Raw genomic sequence first — 17,512 nt, 5'->3', positions numbered from 1 at the left:
ACCACTGTTCTATGGTATATTGTTGTAACTTTGCTGTGAATTCTTTAAATTCTTATTCATTTAAGAAGCTAGAATTTTAAATGGTAGTATCTCCAACTCATTTCACTAAAACTTCACACAAATTATCACAACTTGGCCCAGTGTAGTAATGATAAGCTGCATTTAATTTAACCAAGAAAAAGATATAGGTAACTTTTGACTTACAACTATTCCTTTTGTCACTGTTTGAAATTACAATGGCATTGAAAAAAGTGACTTAGGACCGTTTTTCACACTTAAGACAATTGCAAGAACCTTATGGTCACATGATCAAAATTCGCACACTTGGCAACTGACATGTATTTGTGATGGTTGCTGTGTCCTAGGGTCATGTGATCAGTTTTTGTGACTTTCTTACAAGCAAAGTCAATGGGGATGCCATATTCACTTGACAGCCACATTACTAATTTAAAAATTGCAATAATTTACTTAATAACTGTGGCAAGAAAGACTGTAAAATGAGCCAAAACTCACTTAACAATTGTCTTAATTAGCAACGAAAATTTTGGGCTCAATTGTAATTGTAAGTTGAGGGCTACTGCTAATTTCTTTCTGAGGGCGGCTCACTTTTATATTAAAGATATAAATTGTTATGTACAAGCAGTGCATAAAATAAAGACTGGAAACCTGAGAGAGAAGCTCGGTTATATTAGCTTTGTTCATCAAGATACTTTTAAGGTTCAGACCAACTCCCAAGATTCCCAACCACTTGGCCAGTTATGCTGATGGTAGCTTTATTGCATACATCCCCAATTTGGGAATGGCTGCTTGATAGATATATCATTAATTTCTTACTAGTAATCCCTATGAAATCTGAAATTCAATTTATCAATACAGTTAAATAAAATTGAATTCTGATTTGCATACAACTTTTTATACTACAGCCAAAATTTCCTAAGGAAATTATCAAATTGCATGTGTCTACTTACCAGAGTATCATCACTTCTGGCCACACTCATGTTACTTCTGGACAAAAATGATCTTGATAATCTTTGGCATAATGATATTAGACGCACTGATTGCTTTTATTAAAAAAAGAAGCAAACAATTATTTCTGAGGAAATTTATGTCACATGAGATCTATCATAGGAAAATGATATATTAACATGTAGGTTACTAAACACTGATTTGTAGTTTGTTGGCAATTCAAAAATTTAATGAGAAGCAGCTTAGAATAAGTTCTTAAGTGTCAAAAATCATGATTGTATTGAGAGATAGATATTTCAATCTCATATTCATTCTCATAATAATTACATTCTTGGTGATACGTTATTGCTTTTGAAATTTTTATGCATATCTCATTCTTACAACTTTGTTACTTCCTTTTTCTTCTGAGTTACAGTGAAAATGCTGTATATGTTTAGAAACCTACATTGCTCAGATTAATGAACAGATGATCTTGCACTATTACTAATTAAAAGCAGGAGACAGAAAATTGAATATTTATATTAAATTTAGCTGCTGATCAGTTTTTAATATTTTTGTTACAATAGCACATACTCTTGTATTTCAGACAAAGCTAAATTGTATTATCATAAATAATTATTAACCTTACTTTCCATTTTCTTCGTGCAGCAAACTTTTTGAATTTCTCCATATTTACTGCAGAGGCTTTTCTACTTAGGGCTTGCAGAGTATCCTTTGGCTGTGATAAAATTAAAATAACACTTTGAAATGCTACTGTCATGGTCAAGATTGTCAAATATTACAGTTATAGTCCAGATTCTCAAATTCATGTGTTAATTTAGGAGCCAATGGCACCACAAAATACTATAATCCATAGTCCAAGGAGAATTTATTGCCTTCAACAACAGAATATATATAAGCAGTTGTTTTATATAAGTGTGCAATAAGCATTGTACTGTATAAATGCCTTTCTCTGACAAATAATTCCTATGGATCATCTTCCATTTTTACTATATTCTATTGGATTCTTTCCTCTTTGATAATACAGGGAAAATTGATTTGGTTCAAGGGTTAAAATAACTATTAAAAATACACTATACAGGAAGAAAACAATTTGGTCACAGTGCTTTAGAGGAAGCAAGAAAATGCTTATACTTGTATGCCTCAAAAAGCAAATAAAAATACAAATAGGAGCAATAAAACAGGCAAACAGAATCAAAGAATTTAATTTTATGTATTATATGCTGACCTTGATCCATGGATGTTGCAAGCTGTCTTGAATAGTCATTCTCTTCCTTTTAAATGAGAAATAAGTTAATTAAGCCAATGTAAGTCTCTTACTCTATTTTCTTCACCTATTTATAACTTTACAACTGGAAATCCACCAGGCAGAATTTAAAAGTTATCTTCTAGTCCCATTCTAGCATTTTCAGCCTAGTAACCCACAACATCATATTAGTTCTAGCAACATTACACAGTACTGATCCTGGTGCATTCTTCTTGAACTTTATTAAAATGTGTGTATTTAATACTAGAATGTGATAAGTAAAAACAAGTCATCATTAGTGTCTCAGTGCAATTTTTTTCAAAGTGTTAATTTAATGAAGTCTGGGACAATGAAGTGGCAAACATGTCATTGGTTTCAAAAGAAATAAAGCTTATGTTTAGAAACACATATATTTCCAACTAGATTGTTGCAGAAGGCACTTAGGTTATCATGTTGGAAGTATGCAATGCAGTTAGAAGGTCAGTATACCAGTTGATGAATTAATGAAATTGTGTACAGGTAATTTTACAACCATTTGTTTAGTGACTATTAGAAGTTACAACGATACTGAAAAAAGTGACTTATGATTGGTTATCACACTTACGACTGTTGCAGCATCCCCATGGTCACATGATCAAAATTTGGATGCTTGGCAACTGGCATGAATTTGTGACAGTTGCACTGTCCTTGGGGTCATGTGATCATCACTTGCGACCTTCCCAGCTGGTTTCTGACAAGCAAAGTCAATGGGGGAAGCCAGATTTGTTTAACAATCATATGGTTTACTTAACAACTGCAGTGGTTCACTTAACAACTGTGATGAAAAGGTTGTAAAATGGGACATAACACATTTAGCAACTCTCTTGCTTAGCAGCAGAAATTTTGGGCTCACTTGTGGTTGTAACTTGAGGATTACCTGTATTATACTCATAACCGCCACCTCTCAAAATTGGGTGTTCACATGATACCCTCATTAGGGCAACATAAGTGGCCCGAATGTTGCTGTTGCTATATGCCAGCTTGGTTGAGAAGCATAATCTAAAGCATAAAATAAAAAAAGGTCATATCCATCCCAAATAATCAATGAAAAAAACTCACTTTGGGTCCTTTATTAGAAGTCGCCTTATAAAATCTTTAGCTAGAGCACTGGTATTATTAAAGAATTCTTCCTCAAAGTCATAATTCACTGCAGACACATTGGCTAGCGTTTCTTGTTTTGTCTCTCCAAGAAATGGCGAAGCGCCACTTAATCTGCAAAAAATAATTTTGGCACAGTAAATATGATGCTGCATGACTTGAACAGAAACATCTCAGTTCTAGAATCTATTTGGAGCAGAGGAAATATAAATGTCAGTAAATTATTATTCTTTTTATATTGGGTTTTTATCTTTTTTAGTGATTTTTAAGTCACTGAGAGTGAGTTGGGGGCCAAATAAATATGCTGAAATTAAAATTTATTCTTAAATTAAAAATACATAAATCATCAATGCTCAGGCCAATGGAAGTTAGGAGTCAAACAATATTTCAGAATATTTGGAATAAATAAACAGAGGCATAAGTTTAACATGGCTATGCTGTGAGCATAGACATCTACACAATGGGATGAACCACATCAAATAAATTAATTTTTTACTATTGAAATTACTAATTAAGATACAAATAACCCCTTAAAATTGTAAAATAATATTTTTATCTCCACCTGTCAAATTTATGTGCCTTGTAATAATTTCAATTCAAGTTGATGAACATTACTTTAAACATAAAAACCCCTTTCACTTTCACATAGAAAAAGGGTGGGCGGTGAAAAATCACAGCTTGTTTGCTTCTGTTCTAGTTTCAGTAGTGCTCAATACATGTACTCGGGCCAAAAGTGGTAGACAGATTCCCCCCAAATTGATCTTGCCTTTTAAAATATACAGATTTCTTCTGTATGTTAAAAAAAACCACAAGCTCATTTAAAAGAGGCAAAGCAAGTCTCCAGTTGAACCACTGTTCTCTAGTGTTAACCACACTGTCGTCCTCTGCTGCTTCAACAACCTGTTTCCTTCTGTTTATCTCTTTCATCAAATTTACAATGAAAAAGGATGCTTGATAAAAATGCTTATTTTGGAGGCACCTAAAATGGTGGACTCATTATTTGCTTCATTCACAATAGGTTTTTACTGATACCACCACCATCTCTATCTCTAAATGGAAACCAAGCACCAGGATTTTTAACAATTTTCAAATAGGTTTCTTTAATCATTAAACCAGCAAGTGGAGACACTTAAAGTAATTTATATCTGTTTTTAAAATCTAATTTAGAAATGGAAAATCCATGGCCCTTCAGATTATACCCTAAAGCGCTGACCTTTTTTCTGTGTTGGGTGGACTAGAATCTAACAATATTCACTTCATGGAGATGGAAAAATACATTTAAGACATAGCAAATTATATTCCCAAATATCAAAATAACGCTTAATACAGTTTACATTTTCTAGTCACTATATTCCAAAGTATGTTTTCATATAAGTATTTCTGCAAGTATTTCAAGCTAATTTCATAAGATTTCTATGGTTGTAAACAGAAGAGATTATCAGTTACAGGACTGAATAATATTGAGGTAATTACAAAAAAACACACACATTAGGATGTTAATACTTACAGAATGTAAGTTATTACACCAATGCTCCTGCAAAGAAATATGGGAGAAGGAAAAAGGTATTTTTCAGTGCTAAAAGCCTCCTATAAAAATTACCAACAAATGCCAGAAAAAATTGAGAACTTACCACATATCTGCCTCAAGACCAAGTGGTTCATAGTTTACTATTTCAGGAGCTAAGAAATAAAGTATTTGTTAGGTTTTTTTAAAAAACCCACACACATAAATAATAGAGCAGAGTTTGATATTAATATTTGTTCTGTATGGTATCTGAAATATTAACAAATATGTTCTATTAGCTATAAAGATTACATAGAATTTAATTTCCACTTTCTAGAAAGAGTGAGGGAAAAATACACTGGACAACTGGAACAATTTTTACCAATTTTAAGGAAACTACATTAGTTTAGATCAGTAAAAATCTGTGTTTTCAGTAAGCATTTGTTCAATATATCCCGATTGAAATTTTAACAACTGTTCAATTGAAATTTGCTATAAATCTGTATATTTACTCTCAAATGTCACTTTTTTTTTGATTAGGTGAGAGGTAGTCAAGCTAGATCCATTTTAGCTCTATTTTTGCATCACATTAAGGTTCCAATTTTATAAACACATGCTTATCAGAGAGGAAACCTTACCGAATTCAGCTGTGAATAGGAATTCTTAAGAATCAGATGGCAATACAGACTATGCATTGAAAATATACAGTAAATATTCTCCAAAATATACTTGCTATACAGTACTGTTATTTTGCTTATATTGTTTTCCTGATGTTTTTGGGATTTTTTGGTGTGTGTGTGTGTGTGAAATTAGATTTAAATTTATTATTTTAATTTCTTGTGTGTAATAACTATTGTTTCTTCTTATTAAAACATATAGAAAAATTATAGGTAGTCCTCGACAATTAGGACTGGAATCTTGGTCATTAAGCAAAGCTCTCCCAGTTGTGATCATTAAGTGATTGTGCATGTTAATGGAATGTGAGAGTGCCTCAGAGGTGGAGGTGGCTCTGGAGACCTCAGCCTGGTCCCCAGCCCACCAGGCAAATGGAAGCCTGCTGCAGGCCAGGCCAGCTGCTGCTACCTGCAGGTTCTTGGCAGGTAACAGCTTCTTGCAATATTCTTCGCCGGTTTCTATTTAGGTGGCACTTCCCTTTTTTGCTTATGCTGTACTAAAATAAATACAGAAATCTGTCAATCTTTTTCAAAAGATATTTATACATTGTTTCTTTCTGCTTGTAGGTACTATATTATAAGAACGTACTGCATTATCATTTCAACTTATTGAAAAAATTAAATTATTTTAGGAATATTTATAAGAGATTTGATACACTTACTGGCTTATTGTCAGTGGATAATAACTTAAAATTGCATATTGCCTTCACTTCTTTTTGCTTTTGCTTCACACTAATTTATATTTGTACTTAAACATCCAGGTATTTTTATTTAACTCTCTTTAATTTCACCTTACATCAATTCTTAAATTTTCTAATTTTAAATTGCTAATTGTTTTCTGCTTTTTTTAAAAAAAGGTATCAAGTATTTATTTTCTTTTTTCATCTTTCCTTCCTTAAATGTATAATAGAGATATATTGTATTTTTTGTTACTCAGTTGTATTTTCCTCCTCAATATCATAAACTTTCTTGCTGTCAGTCTATAGTCCTTTTTTCAAATGATTCACATTTGAATCATTCAAATGATTTCAAATGATAATTTTAGTAGAGATTTACATCCCAGAAGTTCCTCACAGTGGATGAAACATACCCAGTTCCATTAAAAAAGTTTCAAACCTACTGAACAGCTAGAGACAGAAAACAAACAGGCAAAACAAGACAAGCCTTTTCACAACGGACACTTTTAAATACACAATAGGCATAGCACTCTGTGAGACAATACTTGGGGCAACGCCCAAAATTAAATTTATTTATTCATTTATTCAATCATATAATTAAAATGAAATATAGTTAACAGGATTTATCCACAGTCACATATTAATCCCTTTCTTATAAAATATTGAATAATTTGATACCTAAATTAAATAAATAAATACTACCTTCCAAAAATCTCTAGCAATAACACCAAAAGCTTTCATCCTTAATATAAAAAAAGCTCCTACCATAATAGCCGATATTATTTATCTTATAAAATATGCTGCCACATCCATTTTATGGTTGACAATATGTACAATTAAATTTACATCATCCTGAATCATGAACAAAATCTAAACTGAGTAAATATGTTTTAAATTCTCTCTTAAATTAACAAAAGAGCTAATCTCAACTCCTAATAATACTAATTCTACAATGGAAAAAGGAGAGCAAACTGGCATTGTGGTCATGGACAGACCTACATATCATACTGCAGCTTTTTAGGACAGGACATGCTTTCCCTGGTTCTTGAGAAAGTAATAAAAGTACAAGATGAAACACAGAATGACAAATCTACAAAGAAGGTGCCAGTTATTTCCTCCCTTCTGACATCAGAAGTTGTGGAATATGGTAAAAGGCCCTTAATATTAGGTTTAGTTGTCGAACAGCTGGTTTCTAAATTAGTAGGCCATACATATCAAAGCAATTTATTTAGTCAATTCCATGTATAAACTTGTAACAATTAACCTATTTTATTACCATCATAAATGTGTGTAGGGAATTCATGTTTAATAATGAAATTAGCATCTTCTACAATAGTTTCTTGATCAGCCTTATTCAACCCAGATATGATGAAACCTAGCCCATGATACCTGGAGGGAGCTACAATATTTTATATGATCTTCAAGAGGTGCCCCAAGGGCTATATTATAGTAATCTAGTGTGGATTTTATTATAGAGAATGGGAAACTAGCCATGTTTTGTTTCTCCAAAAAGGAATGCAATTGGTACATCAGTAAAAAGCTTGTAAGATATGCTACATGTTCTCTGTTTCAGTTGAAAGTCCAGCACTGGATTAAATCCGTCCAAAATAGAAGGAATACCATTTCCCAAAACGGATAAATCATTAATCAGCAGGAATTTATTTGTATGGAAAAACTCTTATCCAAATCTGTTACTTATTCCAGATACAGAGTATAAGGATACACGTAAAGAAGAAACAGAGTGGAATATAATCAGTTCATAATTAAAATTAAACTCCGGGTTCCCTGATGACATATCTCAGGAAATATACTATATACTGTGGTGATGTTGAACAGCAAGGAACTATTTATGAGACTTTTATGGGAACTATAGCATAATTCTTATAGTGCTAAACTACAATCTTCAATACAGTATCATATCTAATGCTAAAAACTAAGAAGTCTAATTGGAAATGTTAAGAAGGGCCACCACAATCTAGCACACTGTGTCATACAGTGATAAAATAGCTACTCTGGATATTTACCGCTCTCTTCTTTGCTTTTCCTCAACAAATGAAGTTTGTTAACATTAATTCTAATATCTTCCTCAGTCATATATGGCAGATAGTTAGAATAAGTGTCCAAGGAAATTTTGGGAATCAGGGTGTAAGTAATATATCTAGTAGCAAAAAAGGATTTTTAAGTGAAAAGACGATTTTTATAAATTAATGTAGTTGGTACTTTTTTGGCATTTTTCCCTTTTAAACGTAAATATCTGTACAATAAGGCTAACACAGTTGTATAAAATTCAGATTGCAAAAATATATATAGACGTAAAATGTCTACAAGAAATTACCTATACACCCAGTGGGGGGATTCAGCCAGTTCATACCACTTTGGGAGAACCGGTTGTTAACTTTTTGAGCAGTTTGGTGAACTGGCTGCTGGAAGAAATCATTAGGGCAGAGTTATTAAATTATTTGAATCCCACCACTGTATACACCTATACTGCTACATGCACTGAAAAGAAGTTGAATTCTGTCTCCAATCACCCATCTTTAATCTCAGTACTGAAAGCAAAGGACAGAAACAGGACTAAATTAATCAAATACGTCACTAAGTAAACTATCGAGAATATATCTGCTTAAAACTATCAAACAAATTTTAATAGTAGCAAAATAATGAAATGTAATACTTACCAACAAATTCAGGTGTCCCAAAAATATTCTTAAACTCATTGCTGAAATCTATTTTGTGTGCTAAGCCAAAGTCAATGATCTTGATGTGTGGTTTTGGTACATTTCTATCCAGCAGCATTATGTTTTCAGGCTTCAAGGAAAAATATTGATTGTATGTGAGCAATTCCAAACCACAGTCATAAATTTTATTTTTTTAAATGTTAAGTTCTTATGGGTAAGTATAGCCTTTGTTGACAAGAAGCTTCTGCAGGATTGAGGCTTTCATCAAAATGACAATAGTAGTATTGCACCATTGTGATGTAACTTCTATCTCTTCAGTAGACATTGTAACATTGTACATAAAAAAGTGGTAAGTAAGCATTTCATCATTTATCCCATCTTGATCATACCAGAGGATGCCTCTCCCCCTGGATTTTTTATATCTTTAATAAAATGAAGTTGGACAGATACCAATATACAACTATATGCAAACATACTTATAAGAGTTTCCCAATGTATACTGTGTATAGAATATCCATAAAGATATGGCTCCATAAAAGTAATCAGCAATCTATTATATCCTACCTTATTCTAATATTCCATTACAATCTATTATAGTCTTGGCATATAAAGAACCTTTTAAAATATCTTTTGTTTTCCCGAACAAAACTTTACATTAGCATTTATTCTGGATACCCAAATTGTAAGGGGTATTTTATGTAGCATTTCCAAGGTTTGAAAAAGTTCAATGTACCTTAAGATCAAAATGTGCAATTTGCAGAGAGTGCAGATACTTAACACCATTAAGAATTTGTTTGAGAAATTCTGTGGCCTCCTCTTCAGTCAAAGATTCCTTTTCAGCTAAAAAATCAAAGAGTTCCCCTCCTGCAACGCTGTAAAAAATAGGAGCTTTAATTATGACTTGAACACTTTTCATTAAAAAAACTAAAAACAAATGTGAAGGATTCGGCACACTTTATGAAGAAAAGTATCTACTCTTAAAAGCTTTAGAAGATTATGAATAGATTTTGAAAACTATTAAAATGTTTAATTAAAGTTGCCAAGCATTAATAAAGATTTATAAAGATTTTTGGCCTTTAAAAAACTTCTCCACCTCAGAAATATTCTCTTGGTTAAATGTTTTAAGTATTTTTCATGCTACTTTATTTTAGCAATCATGTTTTAAATTTAATTTACCAAAACGTATTCAAAATCACTTTAAACAAAGAAGAATTGGCAAATCTTTGCAAAAGAGAAACAGCAATGTCATATCTTAAAAATAAAACATTAGTTTAAAAAATAGAGTGGGAGGAAAAATATGACACATGGTTATTCTCCAATTATGAAATAAAATCTACTTTCCTTTGTATTCAAATGTGTTCTAAGTCATAGAAATTAAATGATTATTTCAATATTACAGCACACTTTCATATATTCTATATATCTTTGGATAGTATTTGAATGGAACATACATGTTGATAAAACTATTAAATATTTTGGTTTTCACTTTTAAAAAAAATCAGAAATGAAAACACACCTATTCCTATTCTATCAATCATCTTCTCATAGTGTTGAGCCACCATGAAAAATATCTACTTTTTAGCATATTTTTTTGAATGATATTTCCCCATTCTATCAGTTGTTCTCAAGTTAGCAATGAAATATTGCATAAGGTCTCTTCTTACAACCACCATCCTAGACCAAGGATGAAACTTTTAAAGGAGACCAACTGAGTACTTCTTGAATGGATATCATGCTGCCTGTTGTTTGTATTGTCAAGACCACAATACAAGCAACAGGCAGAAATGCAATAGGCAAACAACCTCTGATTTAATTAAAATATCAACTATAGATTTAATATTAACATATTAAAATTACACGAAATTAATTAAATATAGGTAATAAGTCAATTCTTATATATGTTGATGATGAGTCTGTCTCTTAAATGAAAAAAAAACACAATTTGTTGACCCAGCTTTTGTTGTATGCTATCATGGGCGATAGATCTGTGTAGCTATCTTAGCATATGAATGTTGAAGCACTGGCTGGAATGTTATTATATGTTCTTAATAAATGAGGAAGCTTATATGGAAATAGGCATGTGCAGTAGTGCAAGAACACTTGGGCTTTAAAGACGTATTTTGAATTGTGCCTGGAAAATAACTGTGGATTGGTCAGACTTACATAAAATAGGCACAGTATGTTCTCTGTGATCGGTTAACAATCTGGCTGGTTCATGCTGAACAATTGGAATGTTCAGTTTTCAAAAGTAGTTGTACAAAAAACATCATGTAATTCAATCTGGAAATAACCATGTATATATGACAAAGGCCAAATCCCCATTTCTACTGATTTTAGCCACTAAATCTAATCTAGACCTTTACAGGGACAACCATCTTATAGATACCATCCTGTTTTTAAAAGGCCTAATCAGATGCTTCTGACTTCAGCTTCTGGAAAGGTTTTCTTAGCTAAGAAGCATTCACATTATACATATACCATCTCTTATCTTGTGATACAAAAATCTAAATGATTGATGATGCAAAGAACATAGTATATGTAACCATAATTCAATATGTAATATAGCCTTCATAATTAATGTTTCATAGCATATGTGCAATTATATTTTTCCAGTAACAATTGATTATATGAATTGTTAAGACTCAAATATGAAAACATATGCAACTTCTCTCAAACAACATGTAGACCCATATTCTATGCTTATTACTGCTCAAAAAAATATGTGATCAGATCCACTTCACACAAGGCTTTCCCCTCAGTTTATTATTCATATTGTTATTCTGCCAATATTTACAATAGAGTTTACAGATCTAAAGATACATTTTACACCTTTAACAAAATATTATCCAATGATAGGCCCCAGAAGGAGAGACACAACATCCTGAGGCTTTGGATGCCATACTATAGATATATTACCAACACCCCCTCCACAAATAATAGCAACATGTTATTGAATATAAAAGGAGAAACAATTTTAAGTTATAGCACCTTGGCTCCATTGAAAATGTAAGAACTTTTCTTTTACTACAAATGAAAAATAAATGAATCACTGTATTGATAGTGATTATCTACACATCAAAGCAAGAATTCATTCAATACAATTTTTAAAACCATTCATGGCTTCAGATTTCTAACATTTTATCAATATAAATGTTTTGCCCAATATATGTAATCTGTGTCCTGAGTAAAGAAAATGTATTTTAGAATTTGTATCAACAAATAGATGGTCTTTAAAAGAAATTATTTACACTGATTATTAAAAGGTGAATAACAGAGAAAGTAGCATATTTGAGTATTATGATTAAGACATCCAGAGCAAAACACTTGAAGTTAATAAGTTCATATGGTTTACAATGTATTACATCCAAAAAACATTTTTTAAGAAAACAATTTACCGTATTTTTTGCACTATAAGATGCTCCGGACCATAAGACATACCTAGATTTTGGGGAGGAAAGCAAGAAAAAAAAAATCTGCCTCTGCCTCCCTGCAATTTGCTTCCTTACAGCAAACAGCCTGGTCAGCTACAGCACAGAATGATTTAGCAAGAGCAGCTGATTGGCGGTTGGATCGGCCTTCTGGAATACTGCTGACCAGCTGTTCCAGGCTGTGGGGATCGCCACCGCCCATCACTGCTGTCGCCGCCCATCACCACCACTGCCTATCATCACCTCCGCGTGTCCCATTTTCAGCCTCCACATGTCCTGTTTTTGGCCCGTTTGGTGGTGATAGGTGGCAGTGGGGATCTCCGCCACCTGGAATGGGCCAAAAATGGGACACGTGGAGGAGGCAATAGGTGGTGGCGATAATGGGCGTCGGCGATTGCCGCAGCCTGGAACAGCTGATTGGTGGTATTCCAGGAGGCCGATCCAAAAGTCAACCAGCTGCTCATGCTAAATCAGGCTATGTTGAAGCTGACCAGGCTGTTTGCTGCAAGGAGGCAAATTGCTGGGAGGCAGAGGCCGAAGGGTGGGGGCTGGAGGGTAGGCAGAGCTTCAGCAACATTCGCTCTGTAAGACACAGACATTTTCACCCACTTTTTTTGGGGGGGGGCTATGCATCTTATAGACTGAAAAATATGATAAATGTCTTTATTTTATTGCAATGGCTCAAAATACTTATTATGTTTTTTATATAAATGAAATACAGAAGGCCCATAGCAAGTTTACATGAAATTCCAATAGGTTTTTAATCTTTAAATTAAAGATCTCACATAAATAAAGGCAATTAAATAAAGCAAACAAGAAAATGCATCTTTCTTTCTTTGGGAAGAAAAGTAGATTACATTATACCAGAAAATAATTCTTTTTTTTTTTTTTTAGCAAACTGTTACCCAAGCTTTGGGATTACCAACTATATCCCACAAGATATAATTATAGGTCTTAAGCATTTAATGTGAAACAGATTAGTGTAGAAAAACAGCATTATCTCTCTTAATGAATTAGCACCAACATACTTATATGCCTTTATTAATGAACCAATTAAATAATTAAGGCACTATCTAAAGAATTGTCCATGGAGATTTTTAATCCCAGTTGGTTTAACAAAATTAAAAGAACTTTCATGGAAAGTAATCAGAAAAATCAGCAATATTAACAAAGATTAGATTAACACGATAGGTTTTCACATTAGCAAATCAGCTCATTGTATAATTTAGTCATAGAAAGATTTAAATTTGCTAGACTTTTTCTTGCTTGATAAACGTTAAAACCCTTTTCTTGCTTGGTAAAGTAAAGTATTAAAGCACGATATAGGTATCTTCTATCTATTGGATGAAAAACATTATAGATGTCATTTATAAAAGACATGTGCTTTATCAACTACATGTTCACCATTCAAATGGAATCTAGAGAACAATCTGAAAGTGTTGCTTGGAGGATTCTCCACACAAGAAAAAAGAGGATTAATTCCTAACCAAGAAAGCTCTCAGACTGGCATAATAATTTCTATCACTGGAGGTCTAATGCAGGGAAAGATTTAAAATCCCACAAAAAATATCATGTTTCTTTAACCCTGGACATGAAGAGCTTGTTTTTCATATCTACTATAATACCAATCTTGAATTGCTATCCTTTGTTTATAAATAGCTAGGATTTGATTTTTCTATTTTAAAGTAGACAACTTGTGCCTCACTGTTTCAATGGTATTTCTTTATCTAAACAGAGAAACAACATGACCAGGAGTCAGCATTGGGAATGAGAATGACTTCTGATTTCCTGCCAGATTCCCCATTGAATTTTCTTATGGGAAGATGGTTTCCTTCCTTCCTTCCTTCCTTCCTTCCTTCCTTCCTTCCTTCCTTCCTTCCTTCCCTTTTATTTTCCAAGAAAACATGATAAATCATACAGGATTCAATCTTAAAAAGAGAATGAGATTTAGTTTAGTTTGAAACTAACTAAAAGCAAAACTCCTGCCTGGATTAGCATATGGAATGTCCTTTCTAAATATCCATCTTAAGTGGAGAATGTTCTTTCAACTTCAGACAAATCTTCTGAAGTTAAGAGAGTAGCCAAGATTTATAATAGTTAACAACTAATACAGACAGAAGAAACAACTTAATCTTAGAAGTATTCTAAAAAATAAAAAAACCCATCATCAACATAAATTTTCCAAAATTATTTTTTTATTTAAAACATTTATATAGCCACCCATTTCATATGAAACTCTGGGTGGCTCCGAATCAGCAATTAAAGCAATAATAATAAAACAGCCTAATACATAAATATATTTTAAAAATTAATATTAAAAATCTGGCAGTCAACTTCAACTTCTGATAGACAGTCTCTAATAAAATCTTTTTATTTCCGAATGGTATGCCCTCTACAGGTGTGAATATTCTGACTGTATGCTTAAATGACCTGAATTTTTTTTCAAGTAATGTTAAGTCATTTGTTCCTTACTCTTTAAAAAGTAATATGACATTTTCTAGCTTGTTCATAACTGCTGAAAATTAGCCAATAACTACAAGAACATGCATTAGTGGGAACAAATGTTCACGTTAAAAGTTTTCTGTTCTACTCTAGAACTGTATAGATCATTCAATTAAGTGCTCTAAAGCTTGGCAGGTCCTCAAAGCCAACATAGCAAGCTTCAAGTGGCTGTGGCAGCTTCAAGGAACAGATCCAGCAGGGTGCTTCATTTATGAAGCAAGGCCTACTCTATTAATTGATATTCTTTAATAGAATTGTTTTTTTGTTTATTAGAACATCACATACTGCTAAGTATGGGTAATCTGATCCCACAGTCTCATACTGTTGCGTCATATGATAACAGAACTGTTATAGTTCCGAGAATTATAGCTTTATGTTTCCAGCAGATTTTGAAAAAGAAAACTGATGAGGTACATTTCCAATGTATATGTCAGAAATGAAAAGTTGCTTCCTTATGCCATTCAGACCTTAAGAATATCTGGCTCTCTTTTTTGCTCAGATAGGCTTTTATAGCAAATGAACAAAAAGCACAAGGGAATACTGTGGAAAAAAACTGGTCTCGTGTTTGTGAAAAAGAAAAATATGTCACTGAGTCTTTTGCTTTCAGGCTGCTCAACCAAGAACAGCATTCTAACTAACCTGACGTTTTGGTCTCGCAGAAGGAATTACAATGGGGGTGAAGAAAGAAGAAGCATCTGACATTAAGGAAGAGGAAAAGTTAGAGTGGAAGAAGGGATTTTGAAGAATCAAGCCGGAAGGGAAATAAAACAGGCTGTGGCTGTAGCTCAAGTGGCCTGTGCTGAGAAAAAGAAAGCACAAAAATAACTTACAGTCTGCAAATGATTTGCAGCATTTTAAAAGATGCTGATTTAAGGCAAGGAATATTGCTTCCAACGTTGCTTTGGTAGAATGAGAGGAGTGATCTTCAAAATGAAACCCAGATTTCAGGAATTATGCAAAAGAAAGCAAATTGACTGATTTATTTGATATATAGATTCCTTCCCCTGGATTGACAATACCAGATATACTAAATCTAGAAAATTCTACTCCTGCTATTCCACAAAAGCCTGTATTGCCATTTTTGCCTGCAGAAGAAAGAAATGCAGACAAAAGCCTCTATATTAACTGTTAACTAAAATTAATGGTCTTTAAATATGATAAGCTATTACAAAATCAATTAGTCCCCATCTGCTTATACCAACTATTCTCCTCCACACATATTTCTCTATCAGAGATGTTTCATTCCCTTTTATATAAGAACAGGTGAGAAAGAAATAAGAATAATAAGCAGGGAAAGGAAGAAAACAGAAGTGGTGGCGGGAGGGTGGGGGGTAGGAGAGGCAAGGACACTGGATACTAATGAGAGAGGAAAAAGGTAGATGGATCAAAAAAGAGACAGGCACTATAAAAGTTAAAATTCAACAGGCTCAGTTCTTTCCAAGCAGATAATCTTCAGGATTAATTTTCAAAGGTACTGTACGCTTTACAGTACATGAAGACAAAGATCCCTGCATAAAAATGCCTTTATTTTCAACTGTTTATTCTATTCTTAGGAGCAAATGTAGAATGACCATCCCAATGCAAAGATAATTATTGGGGGTGGGAAGGAGGGAGGAGAGGGGATAATTCTCATTTTCAAAACTGATACAAAAGCTTCATTTACAAAATGGACATTTCAAACAACTTAAAAATTACTTACAGTTCCAATATAAGAATTACATCCATTTTACTTTCATAGACATCATGGAGTGTGATCACATTGGGATGCTGGATTTCTTTTAATATGTTTACTTCTCGTTCAATGTCTTCGCGACTTACTCCTCGACGACTAGATTTTGTTCTCCGTTTTTTAATGAATTTTGCAGCATATTGTGCCCCAGTGGTCTTCTCACGGCATTTTCTTACTATTGCAAACTGGCCACTAAAAAAAAAAAGGAGGAAGAAGAAAAAGAAAAGAAAGGTAGTGCTTTTTAAGGTATAACAATATCTTGATGGAAATAAGAACTGTTACACGAAAGTACAGGATGTTGTCTTGTGTTGACTCCGATCATTGGTCTAGCTACCTTAGTAAATCCTGTGCAGGAATACAGAAAGGTGAAATATAAATCACATTCATCAATAATGGAGCAAAGCTACAAAAATTTTTGCATTTATCCTGGTCCTTTTAAGCTAAAACTTTCTGGCAACACATCCACATTTTAAATATAGCCAATATTTAACTGCAATGTGGGGGATAAGAGAAAACATTACAGCTCTACCGAAATAAAAATATGCCAACAGAAAAATATGTCACTTTTTGGAAAGCCTTCAAATGAATTTAAATTTAATCAAAATGTATATTTGATTAGCACATCTATTATATTTATTTCTTTTTCAACTTACTCTTTCATCATCAAAAATGAAAGTACTCACAAAAGATTAAAAAAAAAGTCATTCCCCACCCCAGTTTGACTTTTGCTGTCAGGCTTCACACAGGCATGGCAACCTACATTATCTATATTATCCAGAAACTCAATCTTGCATTCTATAAGTAGCAAACAACAGAAACTTCAGACTTGACATGATTAAATATGATGCTTTACTGCAGACAAGAATAAAGTCACATGCAGTAAATCTGTGTAATGAACAGCTTTCTATATAGGCCAGCCCTAGGGTTAAATCTTCAGCCTTTCGTCCCACCTTTTCAAATTAATGGACTTG

At 32.9% G+C, this 17,512-nt stretch overlaps 1 protein-coding gene across 3 annotated transcripts in view; it reads right to left on the bottom strand.

The window, feature by feature from the left end:
- The window catches only part of DAPK1 (death associated protein kinase 1), a 68,333-nt gene that overhangs the window by 30,684 nt on the left and 20,137 nt on the right, over positions 1–17,512 (bottom strand). For all 3 annotated transcript variants that reach the window (XR_009153384.1, XM_058168562.1, XM_058168563.1), the window contains exons 3-11: positions 16,512–16,733; positions 9,616–9,754; positions 8,883–9,012; positions 4,981–5,029; positions 4,857–4,883; positions 3,311–3,463; positions 2,195–2,240; positions 1,595–1,684; positions 969–1,061 (exon numbers count right to left, since the gene is read on the bottom strand). Coding sequence is in view for 2 of the 3 variants with exons in the window: in XM_058168562.1 (XP_058024545.1) it covers positions 969–1,061; positions 1,595–1,684; positions 2,195–2,240; positions 3,311–3,463; positions 4,857–4,883; positions 4,981–5,029; positions 8,883–9,012; positions 9,616–9,754; positions 16,512–16,733 (949 nt within the window). In the remaining variant the exon portion in view is untranslated. The remainder of the gene's footprint in view (positions 1–968; positions 1,062–1,594; positions 1,685–2,194; positions 2,241–3,310; positions 3,464–4,856; positions 4,884–4,980; positions 5,030–8,882; positions 9,013–9,615; positions 9,755–16,511; positions 16,734–17,512) is intronic.

This window comes from Ahaetulla prasina, chromosome 2, assembly GCF_028640845.1.
Source record: "Ahaetulla prasina isolate Xishuangbanna chromosome 2, ASM2864084v1, whole genome shotgun sequence".
NCBI lineage: Eukaryota > Metazoa > Chordata > Lepidosauria > Squamata > Colubridae > Ahaetulla > Ahaetulla prasina.
The sequence above is the reverse complement of the archived record's forward strand: the minus strand, read 5'-3'. Positions and strand labels throughout refer to the sequence as shown.